The 18992-nt window shown below is 36.9% G+C and overlaps 1 protein-coding gene across 3 annotated transcripts in view; it reads right to left on the minus strand.

The window, feature by feature from the left end:
* Positions 1 to 831: 831 nt before the first annotated feature.
* Positions 832 to 18992, minus strand: part of MIGA1 (mitoguardin 1) — a 90120-nt gene continuing 71959 nt past the window's right edge. The window contains exons 9-17 of one of the 3 annotated variants that reach the window (XM_032301578.1): positions 15266 to 15384; positions 14932 to 15004; positions 14174 to 14260; positions 12947 to 13045; positions 10820 to 10954; positions 9388 to 9441; positions 7284 to 7400; positions 4267 to 4531; positions 832 to 4064 (exon numbers count right to left, since the gene is read on the minus strand). In XM_032301578.1, coding sequence (XP_032157469.1) covers positions 4313 to 4531; positions 7284 to 7400; positions 9388 to 9441; positions 10820 to 10954; positions 12947 to 13045; positions 14174 to 14260; positions 14932 to 15004; positions 15266 to 15384 — 903 coding nt within the window. In that variant the 3' untranslated portion in view covers positions 832 to 4064; positions 4267 to 4312. Of the gene's footprint in view, positions 4532 to 6142; positions 7199 to 7283; positions 7401 to 9387; positions 9442 to 10819; positions 10955 to 12946; positions 13046 to 14173; positions 14261 to 14931; positions 15005 to 15265; positions 15385 to 18992 lie in introns of those variants that run through there. The other 2 variants (XM_032301577.1, XM_032301579.1) reach the window with 2 other exon arrangements.

Genomic DNA, 18992 nt, shown 5'->3' on the forward strand with positions numbered 1-18992 from the left:
ACATGATATTCAGGGAGCGGGAGCAAAGAGGATGGCATGGGACAGCCTGGAGGATGGCAGGCGACACAGAAAACAAAAGATGCCGCTGAGGTGCTGCTCCAGCTTCCCGTCCACATCCAGCCCTGTCTCCTCGCTGCGAAGAGTGCCCGCGGACTGTGTGCTTCGGACTGTTTTTACATCCAAGGAAAGCTGCTGTGTCATACGGTACCCCCAGGGCCAGCCTGGCAGCATCCCCTCTCCTTGACTAGCCGTATGTGGGCTCTGACCAGGAAGTGGGGGGAAGCAGGAGGTCCAAATAGGGACAGATGCACGAACATGAATTAGATAAGTTTACAGTGTGCTTGATGGCATTCCCAACCCAACACTTTATTAATTAAAACACAAGTATTCCAGGGGCGCCTGGGGGGTTCAGTGGGTTAAGCCGCTGCCTTTGGCTCAGGTCATGATCCCAGGGTCCTGGGATCGAGCCCCACGTCAGGCTCTCTGCTCAGCCGGGAGCCTGCTTCCTTCTCTCTCTCTCTGCCTGCCTCTCTGCCTGCTTGTGATCTCTGTCTGTCAAATAAATAAATAAATCTTTAACAAAACAAAACAAAACACAAGTATTCTGGCTTTACTCATCACAGAACTGTCCTTTCTCCCACTTCATCCACAGAGAAGACATGTGCTTTGGCACTTGATTCCAACAGTTCTGCAGTCGTCGGTGTTCTCTGTGCCTGTGTATGTGGTCTTACGGCCACCACACCACGAGCTCCCATAGGACGGGGTCTGATGAGACCAGTGTGATCTTGCAAATATGAATATAAGCATTGTATAAAACACTCAAAACATCAGTAAAATGTACCATCACTATTTTATTTGGCAGTAGTAGAAATACATCCATGTTATAGTGCTTATTTTAGCTAAAGAGTCAGTGCTATTTTTTTTCTTCTGCTACTGTAGTGTTTTACCTTTACATAAATTAATAAGTACAATCCCTACATTTAGGAAATAGACACATTTACTAATCAGCTGAGTAAGGACAATACACGGTTGTTACAAACTAAGCAAAAAAATAACAGAATCACTAGGATCAAAAAAAGTATGCCCATTTCCATTATTTCCATTAATCACAGATTATATAAATTCTTAAGTCTCACTTGCAGAGAAATTTCTAGATGTAATTGATCCAAGCAAAAAACAAAAGATCTGGATTCAGTCTAATTCTTATAATCACTTTGAAATGTATATTACAAATAATTTCCTAATATGTGTTCACATTAAAGTAAAGACAAATTGTCATGAACATAATTTTGTATTTCTGATTATGAAAGGTCACAGAGAAGTGTATCAAATGTTACTTTGGCATTCCTATTTAATAGGTTTAGAGGAATAATAAACTAAATTCTTTTGTGATGCAAATAATCGCTCTTTAGGTAATCATTTAAGCAGAAAATGTGACTTTTTTTTAATTGAAGTGTAGTTGACAATGTTACATTAGTTTCAGGTGTGAAAATGTTACATTTTAAGGCAAGAAAAAGTTTGTAAATATTTTTTATAAAGCCAGGTAATTTAACAACAGAATAAAAATAAATGGATCCAAATAAAAGTACTATTTTATGACAGAAAGTTTTTTGGAGCTGATTATAACCATATGAGACTCTTGGCTTCTTTTTTTAAAAAAAATCTCATTTTGCTATTTTATAAACATATTGTAAGCCTTAAATGAAGAAATAACTAGACTTTTAGTTGAACAAAAACATAGAGAAACCAAAACAGAAAGAAAGTTAGCAAACATAAATCACCTGAACACGGATCTTTTCTCTTCCAGAAAACAGGAGGAAAAATGCATTTTCTCAGGATGAACTCAAGGCCCTCTGATTATCATGTACACAGGGAAAGGGACGGTAGTAGGACTGGTGGTGGCAATGGCAGTTTTCCGACTGTACCAGCATGCGTCTAACAGGTTTTTTTCCTAAAAAGCTCTAGACTATTTTAATCGTTTTTTAAAAATTATTTATAACATTGCTTTAGTTGTTTAACCCAATTTCAAGGCAAGCTGAAATTGGTACATATGTCTTAAGTACGTCTGCTGTGGTCAGAACCATTTTAAAGAGATGTTTCTTTTAAAAAGTTCAAGCTTCTTCCCTTATAAAACAGAGGGGTTTTTTGTTTTTTTTTTTTTTTACCTATACTAATTACCCTGAAATTCTATTTGGTCACTCTCATTTCTTCTGTCAAAGGCCACAAAGAAAGCTTTGAAGTAGTAGCTACATAACTGACCAGAAACGAATCAAACTCAAAACACTGAATTTGACAAACTAACCTCTTGAATAAGGGCAACTTTTTTTTTTTTTTTTTTTTTTTTAAGATGAAGTGTAAAAGAGGAAAAAACCCACCTTCTGGAAAGCTATTCATCTTATCTGATGAAATAAATTCCCCAGAATTACCTTATGTGGTAGCAGCATTATTAAATAGTGCAATTCTTCAAAATAGATTTCAAATAATATCTTCCTCAAATAAAAAAGTAATTAAGTTTACTTACAGCTCTGTTTATAAAACCACAGCTTAAAACATTTAGCCGCCCCAACCAGAAGATAAATATAAACAATACCTGTCTTGCCTACACAAGGATGGGAACACGAGCGCACACACGCGTGTATGAATCATTCAAGGCCAATGGTACCCGACAAGAAGTTAAAGTACAAGATATGAATTAAAAAATAAAACAACACATAATGCAATTTTTAGCTTTGATACTTCTACCGCTATTCCTCCATCAATAATAACAATTATGAATAGCCAATTGTTAAAACTAAGAATATATGTAAGAAACGTCAGGAACTAAATATCTGAGCAGTATTTCATATTGTTTAATTCTGTAACCCACACATTATGGGACACAGTATACATGCAAACAGCATAAAGATTCTGAAACTCGTATTTTGTAACTGATTATTACATAAGTGTGGCACAAATGTAAATTTAAAACCTTAACAGATTATGCTTTTCTCCCTCGCTTTTCATTTTCTATTCATTCGTCAGAAACTAGGCACTTTAATCTAAAAATTCATTTTTTAAAAAATATATTTAAATCTTTCTGGGTAACTCCCTCGCGAAATAGATAAAGCTCACCTTAGGAACAAAATCAACGAGTCCAGTGCTTTGATATGCTGAGTGAGCCACATTAAATAAGCGATATATGGTTTAGACACAAAATTAACACAGCTCTGAATGTATCTAATATACATACTCTGAAGAACCCTACTCATATGAACAACCCATTTGTTCATTTATTTACCATAAAGGACATGAAATATACTTCCATGCCACTAAAAAATATTTTGTTTTATATTCAGAGGGAAAAAAACCTTTAAAACCTCACTAAGAGTCAAAGTATGAATATTTTTTAAATTGGGCATAATATGACAAATTCCCAGTGCACTATAAGTTCTATAGGAGGAGAACTTAGAAACTATTTTACTGTATCCACATTAGTATCTTCAGATATTGGGAAATAGTTTCAAAACTACACACAAAAAATCTTAACAACTTCTTAGAGTTAATAAATGTTATCTTTTTAATCAATAATCATTCAAGGGGAAAATGCTCTAAGCTATAAAAAGATTTAAAAAATTTCTTCGGTCTCATTATTCTAACTTACAGGACCAACAATAATATATTTTGGAAACTGCAGCAAATCTAATATAAACTTGTAAACTTCTCAGTGTCAATTCATTTAAATGTTTTATAATGATACTCAGCCATTACAATTTCTTTGATTCAAACATGAGCAAATGCACGAGCAATAATGTAAGCAGTACGTATTAAACACCACTACTGCCTAAACTTGATTGAATAAATAACTTTACAGTGAAAAATACATTTTCAGGCAAAGTTAAATTTGTTGACACTAGGAGTAATATATCCTTACATAAGAGTGCCACGAAGGTCTTGGCTACAGTGTATATTTTCAAGGTGCAAAGCATAAAAACAGAGCTTTTGAAAATGATACTGGACATCGCAGACAGCTTCGGGAAGACAAATCAACTAACTCCCAAGTACTGGTTTTAATTCAAGCAGTATTTCTGTAAAATATACAACATTTCATGACTTAAATTATTACCTAAAGACTAGAAAGCGTCACTTTGGATATAGTACACAGGGATTCAATGACAGAACTGTGTAAATACAGTATGATCACTCATACTCTACCAGATGTCTTTTCCCTCCCTGAGTCCATATCCCCCAATTCATTATAATACATGGTACAAAAAAATCAATAGTTACCTTAACTATTTCATAGTACATTCCAACCGTATGTTCTTTATGGTACTTATTGCACTTTGGCTTCCAATAGGCCACTGGACATGACATGACCATGACTACTTAGACAGCTACTTGTATGCCTCAGTGCATCAGCTCCAAGATAGGCCGTCAAGAGTTCAGTGCGGCGAATAAGTAACTGCATGAGGTCTTCAGCCAAAGTCTCTATACTGGAATAACGTACCTTCTCGAAGTCAAAAATGTCTTTGAGAAAGAAAATAACTTGATTCTGGAAAATGAACACAAAACAAATTGGCACTATCAGACCAAAATCCTATTAATCTAAACAGTTATTAATAATGTGGGGTGCCTGGGTGGCTCAGTGGGTTAAAGCCTCTGCTTTCGGCTCAGGTCATGATCTCAGGGTCCTGGGATCGAGCCCCGCATTGGGCTCTCTGCTCAGCAGGGAGCCTGCTTCCCTCTCTCTGCCTGCCTCTCTGCCTACTTGTGATCTCTGTCTGTTAAATAAATAAATCTTTGAAAAAAAAAAAAGTTACCAATATTGTAACAAGCACTGAATTAGGAGTCAGAAGGCCTGACATCCTGTATTAGTCTCATATCTCATTGGAAAAGGGACCTTGAACAAGTGATTAAACCTTTCCTAGGTCTCACTTTCTTTATCTGTAAAATCCGGGAAACTACTACTTCTCCTTTATAATATTCAGGGCTGACGTGAAGGTGAAAAAAAAAAAAATCTATGGCAAATGCCTGTAAACCCTAAAGCACTGTAAAGGGCTATTATTAATTCTTTCTCAATAATTGATATTTTCAGTGTTACCTCTGAACATTGGTACTACTTTAAGACCCGAGAGTAAATGATTTCCAATAGTTGTTAACTTTTATTTCTTTTTTAATTTTAGAGACAGAGAAAAAGCACAAGCAGGGGAACGGTCAGATGGAGACGGAGAGACAAAGAATCTCAAGCAGACTCTGCACTGAGCGTGAAGCCCCGCTTGGGGCTTGATCCTCCAACCCTGAGATATGACCTGAGCCAAAACTAAGAGTTGGACGCTTAACTGACTGAGCCACCCAGGCGTCCCTGTAATTTTATTTTTTTTGCGCCCCTATAATTTTTAAGTTGTCTTTTAAAAAGATCTTATTTATTTATTTATTTATTTTTGTGAGAGGAGAGAGAGAAAGTGTGTGCACGTGTGCATGAGCAGGGCGGAGGCAGAAGCAGAAGCAGACTCACCGTTGAGCAGGGAACCCAATGCAGGGCTTGATCCCAAGACCCCGGCATCATAACCTGAGCTGAAGGCAGTCGCTCAACCAACTGAGCTACCCAGGAGCCCTAACTTTTAAGTTTTAAGGGTATACTTTTCTGTATATAAAAACTTAAGATACATGAAAATTAAAAATTTCAGGTCTCAAACCAGTGAAGATCTGAAGGATATTTCACTTCAGTAAGTTAATACTTGTGTTGCAACTCATTTTTTTACTGTAGTATGGTTGAAATACAGTGTTTTATCAGTTTCAGGTGTACAACACAGTGATTCAACAAATCTACACATGACTCAATGCTCACCATGGTAAATGTAGTTACAATACAATTTTTTTTAAATATTATTGACTATATTCCCTACGTTGTACTTTTTATCCCCGTGACTTACTTATTTCATAACTACAAGTTTATATCTCTTACTCCCCTTCACCTATTTTGCCCATTCTCCCAATCCCTTCTCTGGCAACCACCAGTTTGTTCTCTGTACTTACCATTCTACATATTTTTTTTGTTGTTCATTTGCTTTGTTTTCTGGTTTCCACATATAAGTAAAATCATATGGCATTTGTCTTTTTCTCTCTGACTTATTTCACTTAGCATAATACCCTGTAGGTCCAACCATGCTGTTGAAAATGGCAAAATCTCATTCTTTTTTGCTGAAACTCATTTTAAACAAGTTGTATCCTGCTTGTATGTATTAAGTCACAGGCTATTATGCCATGATGGGGGGGGGGTAATTCCAAACAACAAAAAACAGAAATACTTAATTTCTATCCCACAGAAATTGGGTGTTAAGAAGTACTAGGAAGGCACACTTCATAGATTTGCTTGACTCTATAACCGGATGAGTCGTTAGCAATGAACTTGTCAAGCCCCTCATTTTACAGATGAAGAGAAGGAGGACAGATCTGTGCATGATTCGCCCAGAGTCAGGCTGTTCATTCATTCATGATAAACTTAATTCCCAGTCCAAATTCTTCCCACATACCTTACATTTTGGGAGTGCAAAAAAACACGAGTCAAAAACTGATCAGTTTTTTTGAATGACAGTAAGATAATTACTTCCTAAACATTTAAACAAATGTTACATTAACAGCATATAAACATAATGATTTAACTTTTTAAATGAATAGAATGAAACATCCAAACTTTCAAACATCAAAAACTTTCAAGTTCATACTGATGTTTACTTTTATTTGCTCCTTGAAACTCAGTCTAAATTCAAGACTATGAAATAGTGAGACTTTTCTTGGCACTATGCAACGCAGAAAATTCTGCGAGGAGCTGTAACTTGTGTTTTGGCAAACCACTGACATTGGGATACAACCTTAAACTCCCACGGTATCTCTCACAACTGGGGTTTTATCATTCAAGTTACCTTAAATCAGAACTTACTTCTAAATTGCCTACATGTGCAACAAGGCACATTATTATTTGTTTTATACATTTCAAGAGTCCAGAGGTGAAGAACAACTGTCTGCAGCAAGTTGACTGTAACACGGTAACGCCACACAACAGCACGCATCCTTTGCAGAACGAATCGATAAGAGGAATGGACTTGTTGCATCTACTCCAGAATAAAGCACCAAATCTATATATTAAATGTTCCACTGGCATTTAAACACTGAATTTAAGTGACTTTCATAACTTTACCTTTCACTAACATTCGTTTTCCTACAAAAGCAAAAACAAAACAGAATAAAGTCTCCATCCACTTTTCAAGTTAGAAAAAAAGAGATGATTCAATGACTGAACATACCTTAAAGAAGCAACATAAATCATAGAGAGAATTTCTAGGACCCAAAAAGCCCCAGGCGAGGACAGGGCTGATTTGCTCACAAATGGCATAAAAATGGGCAAAAAATCCATCTGGGATCTATTGGGAAGAAAGGAGAATTGAGTTATTCTTACTTTCTTGAATTAGCTATCTCTAGCAGAGAAACTTAAATTGCTATCCATCATAAGATCAGCTCTTTCTGAGGACAGAGCAAGGGTGAACGAGGAGCCAGTCTGCTAGGGAACTGAATAAGCTTACAAGTAACTTCTGGAGTCAAAGAATGTTTTATATAATTTTCATATCCTAGCCAACAGTTTCAAATGTGCTGAGGAACATTATTTCTTAAAGGCATTTTTCACCTCATAAAAATGCTTCATAAAAAAGTAATCATATCAGTGTTACAACCAAGCAATAACAAGAATGCTATGGTATTCTTTGGCAGTAATTCTTAGGATGAATGAGATTACCATGGTTTCAGCTATTAAACAGTTCCCCTTAATCACTTAATTAGATTACCTGAGAAAGACCAAACTGATTTTTAAATGACTAGCACAAAAATATGCTTTATAGAATCCCAACTTTTAGTTGAGGAACCAGGTATTATTGAAGCATTTAATTGTGTAATTATTACCTCTTCTTGTGTAATAGTATTACATACAGTTGTAATTCAAGAACCTAAGTTTATTAATAACTTTCTGAATTTCCCTTGTTAAATAACGTCCTGTGGGATTTGTCATATAGCATCAACTGGGGATAACTATGCCTTAAGATTCTGTCTCCTGAAGGGGCTATTTCCAAAACATCTTCTAAACCTTGATTTAAAATATACATATACTCTAGCAGCAATTACCATTTAATGAGTACCCGTTATATTCTAGATAAAGTGCTAGGTTCTATTTAATCTAATAAAACATTCTTGAAAAAGTAGGTCATGCTAACATTATTTTAATCATGTAGAAAGTGATACATCAAAGGAGTTAAGAAACCTGTCCTTTGTCACACATAGCTAACCAGTGAAAGCCAAAAGGTTACGAAGGACGCACCAAAGTTATTAGTCTGAGAGGTTCTGCTTATATTAAAATTCTAAACCCCATAGACTCTAACTGTAGTAAGAGTTCAAACAGGTAAGACATTAGCATGAGCTGACTGAAGAGACATGCTTCCCCAAGTAATAACATGAGCTGAACTCAACAAGAGGTAAAATATATTTAAATACACAGGAAAGAGTATGGCATTCCAGGTATAGAAAATAGTTCCCCAAGAGGTGAGACATATAGGTAATCTGTGGATACGGACAGAAGACTAGTCTAGGGTACAGGATTTATGCTAAGAAAACATAAAGTTATAAATGTTATTATTATTGTGATTATTATGGAAACTACTATTTATTAAGCTCATTTTTATATTTACTTTTCATTTTATACTTAAATGAACCTGGTTAATATTATCTTATTTCATCCTTACACCGACCCTATGAGTAGGCACCAATTCCATTCTACAAACAGAAATGGAGGTCAGCTGACAGAAACTTGCCTGAGGTCAGAACAGCTAGTCTGAGAATCAAGCCCAAGTCTACAAGTCTACTCCCTAGCCCCAAACCAGTGGTTCCCAAATGTTAGAGTTCATAATCATCATTTGAAAAGCTTGTTTAAAACACAGGGTCTCTGGAATCTTTTTTTTTTTTTTTCTTTTTAAGTTTATTGAATGATAGACTACAAAGCTCCCGAGGAGGGAGGGGACATGAGAAGTTTGTCCTCTGGAATCATTTTAAACAAGAATTATTCACTTACATGGTCCCCAGTTATCTTAAAAATTCTTTCAGAGCCATTTCTAACCCTAAACCTTCTTTCACCTAGTAGAAATCCCATGCATGCCTCAATCTGCTCTACTGAACTATGCAGAATGTTAAGAGAGGGAGAAGTTATTCAAAACAGGGAAGCCAACCCAGTATCAATAAATCACTCATCCAGCTTGAGGGACGGTTCCAAGAGCTTCCATCCCCACTTGAGAATTGACTCAGCAGTTTCTTTGACAAGAGCCTCAAATTACCCAAAAAAGAAGAAGTCCAAGGCATAATGAAATTTACCTTCATCTGTTGCCTTTTCTGTTTCAGCACTGACCAACAACTTGAAGCCACAGCCTAAATATATGCAAAGGAGAAAAAGCAAGACTTACATTTACGACTTAGCGACTTTGCATTAGGAATGATTTTTGTGAGAAATTCATAGGTTTGTGGGTTTAAAATGTTTAAAACATTAACATTTTCCTTTCTATTATTTGTGAATAATAATGGTATTTTGTTTTTATAAATTTAAAAATTAAATACAAAGGCACTGGAGGAAAAAGGCTGAGCTCTGGTACCAAGAAACTTGGTTAACTATAATTCAACTCTCAGAAATCTTTAGTTCTGTTCCTATAGGAAAAGAATAAAAATACGTGTACACAGAGACACATATAGCAATAGCCATTTTATATATAATAATGAAGACAATGTAGTATTTTTTTTTTCTTTAAGAATAGTATTGCTGGAAATAGTTGTGGGTAGAGCTAACAGTTTTATTCCAATAAAAAACTAAGAAATATAACCTTAATGATAGGGACTAAAACACCCAAGTAGATCTTAACGAAATCTGGCATGGCCCAACTTTGATCAAGGTCACTTTGCCAAATGAGTTAAGAAATGAGAGAACATATAACTTTTATGGTTAAAACATATCTTGAGTGAAAAGTGGATTTATTAAAAACGCTTTAAAATTTAATATCAGAAATTTCCAAAATAATTTTGAAATAGGCAGCTGGAACATTTTTTTAAAGGCATTCTATTGCAGCATGAATATCTATTTTACCTACTTCCTTCCGGGTACACACTTAAATAAAGCACAACAAAAAAAACAATGTCAAATAGAGATCTGAGTGCAAAAAAACAAGAGAAACTGAAAACAATCAAAGTACAGAATATAGTTTAAACCTGTTTTATTTTTGCATATGCCTATTTCTCTTACTCCCCCTTTTCTTTCATTTAAAAAAAATTTATTTTTAAGTACACTCAAGGTAGGGCTTGAACTCACAACTCTGATATCACAAGTTGTATTCTCTACGGACTGAGCCCATGAGGCACTCCTTCCCTCCCCTCATTTTTTATAGTATTTGAGAACATAAATCTCCATATCTTCCTCTAAAAAATACATACTGTCTTTTTACAACTGCTATATTTCAGGTTAGTCACAGAGCCAGTTCAGTTATTTGGTTAGGCATGAACTGGTCTGAAGCCCAAGTCTGAGATCTGAAGAAAACACTGGTCCTCCAGGTCAGTGCAGGGACAGACAGAAGAGCCAAAGGGAATTTCATCTGAAGATGTTGTGTATCATACACATCTGATCCCAGTATCAAAGACTGAACCCAGTTTCCCCGTTAATCATTCTATAAGCAGTTATATAAGTAAATCTTATTGATCTTCCCAGCTCTGACCATTTATCCTCAAATTTAAATGGCTGAGATAAAGGTAAACCACCACTTACAGTTTCTTTGAAGGAGGAGTTCAGCCAGCGATTATTTACTACATTCTGTATGGAAGTGGGTGGGTTTTCTAAATCTTCAAAGGAATCCATTAATATAAAATCCAGAACAACATCATAAAAATTTAGGTTTTTCACCTGCATTAAATTATAAGTTAAAACACAAATTACTGTTACATAGAGTGGAAATAAAATCCGAACCAGTGCTTCACGCTTTATAATAGCAGGGTGTTTATAGTTGACTCAGATTATATTCCTGACGAGAAAAGGGGAAGAGAGACAAATATGAAAATACCCCACCACCAGAAACTATAATTCATGTAACAGCTCTTCCTTCCTAGATGTCTTCAGGTGAAATTAATCTCTCCTTCACTGCATCCTCGGAGTCCTTTGTCCGTGCTTTGATTATGGTATCCGCCAAGTTCTAGCTACTTTGTTCTACAGCTCCTGGGATATCTGCCTGCCCTCCCCACCACATCGTGAGCCTCTTGCTCCTTCACTCAGCCATGCATACCATGTTGTACTACATGCTGTATCAGGTGCTCACACTTCCATGGCAACCAAATGAGACGCTTAGAATTTAGTGGGAAAACAAACAGGAACAGATAATGTCACAAACACACAATTATAAACTGTGATAAACCCAGTAAAGGCAAAAGGACCGGGGACTATGAGAGCTTACGAAGGAGAGTCTAATCTAGACTAAATGTCAGAGAGGGCTTTTTTTAGGGACAGAGGCATCCCAGGTATGGAAATACTTGTCAAAGTGTTTCAGGTAAGAAGGAACACAGTGGTGTTGAGTTGAAGAAAACCATCGACAGTGTGCTGTGGCACGCTACAGCAGAGGGCACGGGGGTAAGTGGTTGGACACAACCAGGAAGGGCTAGATCCCTGTTCATAATTTTGGATTTTTAACTAGTATTTTGGAGGGGCAGTGGTAGAGGGGAGGTGGATGATCAGATCTGCCTTTTTTTAAAGACTGTTTGGCAGCAGTGTAGAGACTGGAATGGAGAGGAGAGAGCGGAGGAGTCGCGGGGAATCTGGCAATGCAAAGACTCTGATGTAGTCCGGGGAGAAAGAGCAGTTGCTCAGGCACAATGTTTAGGATTAGAAAGAACGGCAAGATTAGAAAGAAGATGAAGAAACTAAAAAAACTGACAAAATTCAGACATAAATATGATATGGTAGGCAAAGACCAGGAGGTGTAAAGGGTGAATCCCAGGGTTCTGGCCTGCATGACTGACTAGTTACCAATCCCTGCACCAAGTGAGGGAACACCAAAAAAAGAAAGATTATGTCTTTCTGTCTTTGTACCAACTATTTTCTTTACCTAGAAAGCCTTGCAGCCCCTTGCAAATTCATTCTTTAAGCTTATGGTACAACAAAATGTTCCAGGCTCACTATATACTTCCCCTATCCTGGTGCTGACATCAGCCATTTTTCCAAGGAGTCCTAGATTCCTTTTAGTGAACAGTGGTACTTAGAAGCCAAGCTCCGTGTGCTAGGAGTAATTTCTTTTGAGGTGCTGCTGCTCCTAGACCCTCGGTGAACAGAACTAAGAAGCCCACATATGCTTCTAAATATGCAAACCTTCATATTTATTTCTACATCTTTATACACACACAGAGTAAACTACAAATTGACCTGGACAGCTCCTACTCCAATCTTAAGCTTTTTATATCTTCCCTCCCTGAGAGTGAGAAACCTGGCTCCCATTAGTCTCAATAAATTTAATTATTTGTTTAATCCTGTGTAGCAAATCCTCTGGCCCCTCTAAGCTGTCTGTTGTCCCATTCAAAATCATCCCTGCACAGGCCACCACTCACTCTGCTAGGGCCTTCTTACTGATGAAGGAAGAAAGAAGGAACTAGGAAAGGAGGGACTGGAGGGAGGGAGGAAGGAAAGAAGGAAGGACAGATGGACGGACAGGCTTAAAAAACAATCGTTTTCAACTATCATCCCTAAGTATAAAGACTGTGGTTGCTATTGTTTATGACTGTCATAACCACTACCACATAACTGGTTTTACTATCATTTAACAGGCAAGGAAACAGTGGCCTCAGATTATATAAATATTATATGTACACAACTAATGTTATGGAATGAATATAACAAAAAATTGAAACTTACTCCTCTAGCAGCAAGTTCCATTTCAGTACTATCCCAGTGATCAGTCTGCTCTAAAAAATAGATCATTTCATCAAAAACATCTTCAAACTTCTTTGGATTCTGCAGAAGAAAACAAACTTTAATCCTCAACTCAACTTTAAAACAGGGCTCAAGCCTACCAAGTAAATGAGTTACTCTTCAAGTATGTTTGTTAGCTCTTTATTCTATTAAGTAACAAATTAAAATACATTTTCAAGGTATGACATATTCACTTGGTCTGATATTTTGTTGTTCCAACATTGGGCAGAACCCGAGACTAAGAACATTAGTAAAATGTCAAAAGCAAAATGTCATAATCAAATATGTATGCCTATTTAAGTCAGTCCTTCAGATGAAAACTTGGTGACAACAGATACTATGTGATGGTTTTGAGGCAATTCCATTCCTCTCAGAGGAAGCTAGGTGAAATCGCTGGGTTTAATGTGTCACAGGAAGGTCAAGAAAGCAACATAAGATACACACTGGGAATTATAAGGAGTTAACATCACCTTACGTTTATTTTGCACCTTAAAAAAATTGTGCTTTCCCACTTATCATTTAATTAGTGATCATAAACCCTCTGACATAGTATACCATAAATATAATTCTATGATACAAATGAGGTAATTGAGGTTCAAAAGGATTGGGTCAGAAAACCAGGTGTTCAAATGGCTCAAGGAAGGCCTGTTTTACTTGATTTTTTCTCAACATCTGGGCACACCTACATAAAGGGAAGTGGTTCCTTACAGTCTTAATGAAATTCTTGTGATCGCTCTACCTCATTCAGTCCCATGAATAAGAGTAAGAGGCAGCTCAATTTGTATTTCCAGATTTCTGAGATCTCCACTATTTCCTGGAACCTCACTGAATAGGACTTGAGGGAGGTAAGTGAAGAGGTATTAGAAGTAAGAGTGGTGGTTGTAGTATCAGATCTAATGATAATCCCCACATGACATTCACAGACTTTACAGCAAACTGAGAATAATGTATGAGGAACAACTTGACCAAAATAGTGTAGAATTCATACACAGAAACTAAATCAACCGAAGTAGAAGTCAGTGCTCTTTGGGTAATTTACTTTTTATATGTGAACCTTTGCAACAATCTACAAAAACTTTTTCTCCTGTTAAAAATTCAATGTGTTGTAATGTAATGTATGGTAATCTCCAGTAAACAACAGTAAAAAACTTGCCAACAAAGCAAGTTTACCTTCCGTGCCTTCACAATTAATGCTGATAAAATTTTCCTTCCACTCTCAGCAAGGAATATCCTGTTGGCTGTTTCCGAAAGTATTACCTGAAAAAATATCCAACCCCAAAGAAAAAAGAAACCTATAATTAATCTGAATGGACATTTGACTGTACAGCACATCTACACATAAATGACCCTAATACAGTCAATGCACTGCATGTGGCACTATTTCTGCAGGTAGACCACAGAGGAAAGTTGTAATTTACTAACGCAAAAGGAGCTCTAGGAACCTAATCAAAAAAGATTAAAGGGAAATAAGTACTAATAAGTATATTAGAAAATCCAAAATAAATGTTATATAGTCTCCAAAATATAGAAAAATAAATATGATCTTTTTGTTAAGTGATCTTATTTCATTTTAGGAAATCAGTGATTTTAGAAGTGATTCAAATACAAAACCATCCAGAAAGCGTACTAATTGCTAATAAGAGGATTTTTATTTTAAGCAGTCATTTGTACCCATCTACAGCATCAGAATACCATGTTTGACGAAGTATGGTAGACCTGGGAAGCCATGGCAGAGGACAAAGACAAATGAAGACAAATAAAATGAAAGGAAATAGCAGGCAGGAAAAATAAACTTAGATTTTATACTTGCCATTAAAAATAAGGATAATAAAGAGCAAGGAGTTGTCCTGTTTATATTCAGCTGGACTCTATAGCATGAGGGTGGGGATGAGTGGCTAGGTGAAGTCACTTAATGTTAAACAAAATACCTGAAAAGCCTGTCGAATACAGTGAAGTTTGGCAAGAAAATCACTGTCTCCGAGGCACTCCAACATTTCAGTTCTATGTAATAAACAGGGAAGACAATTGTTAAACTGCATTCAAGATCAAGCCCACTACAAATTTGGACTCAAGTAAGGCTTAACCTCAGGACCTTAATACAAAACACATGTCTTTTCAATAATGACAAAAATGTAAAAAAAAAATTTTGAGCCTAAAAGAAACTTCCCCCCATTCTCATAAACATCTTTAATAAATATTACACAAGCATAGCAGCAGTACCTTAATATTTTTTCATAAACAAAAGCAAAACTGAAATGGTACCTAAGCACTCTTGAGTAAATTTTCCCTTCTTCAACTAAATGCATGGCTTCTTCATAGAAAGGGCAGTGGCAGAGAGACTCTAGACTGTAGGCATGCCGTCCTTCCCTGTGTTCTGCAAGCTAAGAATACAGTGGGTTACAACAGATGACACTGACAGAAGAAGAAAAACTATAAAAGATAGAAAACAGGATTTGCTAACATCAAAACATACTCAATTTGATTAAACCATAAAAATCACTCTAAGGGGCGCCTGGGTGGCTCAGTGGGTTAAAGCCTCTGCCTTCGGCTCAGGTCATGATCCCAGGGTCCTGAGATCGAGCCCCGCATCGGGCTCTCTGCTCAGCGGGGAGCCTGCTTCCTCCTCTCTCTCTGCCTGCGCCTCTGCCTACTTGTGATCTCTGTCTGTCAAATAAATAAAATCTTAAAAAAAAAAAAGATTTTATTTATTTATTTGACAGAGATCACAAGTAGGCAGAGAGGCAGGCAGAAAGAGAGAGGGGAAGCAGGCTCCCCGCTGAGCAGAGAGCCCGATGCGGGGCTCGATCCCAGGACCCTGAGATCATGACCCGAGCCGAAGGCAGAGGCTTAACCCTCTGAGCCACCCAGGCGCCCCAATAAATAAATAAAATCTTTAAAAAAAAAATCACTCTAAGATTTTAGAGCTAGTGAACTCTAACTGCACTTTGTTTCAAAATTCAGTTGTAAAAACGAGTAAACCTTTATAACAAGCATTTGAATTCAACAGTTTAAATCCACAGGCTACACATCCTTATAAGCGTACAATTCAGAGGTTTTTTTTAGCATATTTGCTGGGTTTTGCAATTAGGACCACCTTTTAGTTTCAGAGTATTTTTACCACCCCAACAGGAATCCCCTTACCCATCATCAGTCACGATCATGATCTTTTGGTCCTGAGACTGAGCCCTGCATCTGGTCCAGGCTCAGTGCTCAGTCTGCCTGTCCCTCTTGCTCCCCGTCTGCTCCAGCTCCCCACCTCCCCAACATGGGGACTGATCTTCCAACCTTGAGATCATGACCTGAGCCAAAAACCAAGAGTTGATGCTTAACCAACTAAGGCACCCAAGTGCCCTAGTGCCAAACTATTTGGCAAAGAGGCTACACTATGTTCCACTCCCATTAGCGATGTATAACGATAAAGATTTTTCACACCCTCAGCAATAATCACTATATATTTTTAAAGACTTATTTGAGAGAGAGAGAGAACCCAAGTGCACAAGCAGGGGAAGAGGCAGACTCCCTGCTATGCAAGGAACCCAACAGGGCTCAATCCCAGGACCCTGAGATCACTGAGCCAACAGATGCCCCTATTATTATCCATTTTTTACATTATAGCCACTCTAGCAGGTGTGAAGTGGTTTAGTTTCTCTAATGACAACAATGTTGAACATCTTTCATCTCCTTACTGGCCTCTACATATCTTCTTTAGAAAAATGTTTATTCAAATCCTTTGCCCATTTTTAAATTGGGTTATTTGTCCATTTATTGTTGAGTTGTAACCATTCATTATATATTCTGGATATATGTCTTTATAAGACACATGATTTACAAATATTTCTCCCAATCTATTGTTTTTTCACTTTCTTGTTGGTGTCCTTTGAACCACAAAAGTTTTTATTTTTGATAAATTCCAATTAATCATTTTTTCCCTTTTCTGCCTTAATGTTTACTCCCTGTTTATGCAGAACATCAAGGGCAGCCAGAGGTGAGGGCTCAGGGACTTCTGTGGGTTTTCCTGGACATATACACAATTGTGCACATGCCTGTGGCCTTCTAGATTCCCAGGAATATGTTGGAATTTTTCAAGGCCCCCTGTAAAAATCTATTGCTCAATTTTTCCCTTTAAGTTGTTTGGTCGGCCTCTTATTAGTCCTCACTGGTATCACCACCTCAGGTCGTTATAATGTTAAACATTTGCCACTGATTATTTTCAACAAAGGCCATATGGACTTTCCTTTGGAGCAAGCGCCAAATCAGGTCAAATAAAGATTAAGTCCTGAGAATGGAACTTCGCAGGGAGCTGCCATACAGGTCAAAATAGAATTTTGTGAAACTCCAAAATCATTAAGTTTCTTTTAGTGGTTGCCAGGCCTCGTTTTTGCAGTTACCTCTGTTGTAAGATTGTTAGTTTTCAAGACTGTGGAAGAGAGGGGGATGGAAATAGATCAAGTTAAAAATCTACAAAGTTCACTGCTCTTACAGAGATTCAGCCATTTTTCTTGAAATAAAAAGCTCCATCAATTTCAGAAATAAGTCTTTCATTAATTTTCAGAGTTCTTAAAATTTTGCTTTTGACAATTCTTCCCAGTGTTTTCATTACTTTCGTGGAGGAGATTTTTACTCTGTTACTCTACTATTCTAGATGTATTTCTTCCATGCTGTAGTTCTGGCACTTCCCAGCGCTGTGCTAAATGGGTTAACTTGATAATATGACTTAGTCTTTACAACAGCTCATAAAGTAGGTACTGTTATTATCCCCATTTTACAGGTAGAGAAGCAGAGATTCAGATTAGCAGGAATTTGCCCCAAGTCCCAAAACCAAATGACTGATTTTTAAACCCAGGCATTAATTCCAGAGCTTATACTTTTAAATATCAAATTACACTCTCCTATTAGCCTTCTCCAAAAACCCGAGAGAAAAGAAGTTTAAGCATCAGAAATATTTAAGATAATATAAATACAGCCATTATATCAGAGGCAAAAAAAAGTAAACAGAAATTATAATATCTGATATAAATATTCTCTGCTTTAGTATCTCCCCTCACGTTTTAAGGGAAACATATTATGCTAAAGGTAATGTGCTTCTGAGGTTTCTGAGTTTTTTAAAAAAACTAATATGTTTTAAAATAACTTAAAAATTCTTTAGATATTAAATAGTTTAAAGTTTTGTACCACTATCAAAAAAAAATAGGATTTATGTTCACCAGCCAATAGGGAAAAATCCTAAGGAGGAAAAAGTGACTCCAACTAAACTTTCTACCTAAAATAATTTATACTAATAAGAAATGAATAAATTCAACAATGAGAGATTCCAGAGTCAAGCCCTGGTCTACCTTGCTTATTGCTGGTTTCACTGAAATGATCATTTAAGAGAGCATGCACACACATGTGTGTTTGGAGGGGAGGTGGGAAGAGAGACAATCTTGAAACAGACTCCCTGCTGAGCACAGAGCAGAGCCAGATTGGGGGGTGGAGGGGGGTGGAGGCGGCTCCGTCCCACAACCCATGAGATCATCACCTGAGCCAAAATCCAAAATCAAGAGCCCACCCAGGTGCCTCTGAATAAGTCTTTTAAAAATAAGCTTACAGCTGTGAAAATACATCATACTGAAGATCTGATACTAGCATTATCATCAACTCTTCTTAAAAGACAATGATAACTCAGAGACATTTATTTAAATTATTAATTTCTTAAGAGCAAAAAGCAAACTACTAACATGATGTCTTAAATCCTCATTTTAGACTATATCGTATAGGAAGAATTTTTGAGAAAACTGCCAAAAACCCATTTAAAGGTTTTAGAAAAAGATTAACATTTCACTATAGCTGTTTTTTTTTGTTTTAAAGATTTTATTCATTTATTTGACAGACAGAGATTACAAGTAGGCAGAGAGGAAGGCAGAGAGAGAGAGGGAAGCAGGCTCCCTGCTGAGCAGAGAGCCCGATGCGGGGCTCGATCCCAGGACCCTGGGATCATGACCTGAGCCGA

This window comes from Mustela erminea, chromosome 10, assembly GCF_009829155.1.
Source record: "Mustela erminea isolate mMusErm1 chromosome 10, mMusErm1.Pri, whole genome shotgun sequence".
Lineage (NCBI taxonomy): Eukaryota > Metazoa > Chordata > Mammalia > Carnivora > Mustelidae > Mustela > Mustela erminea.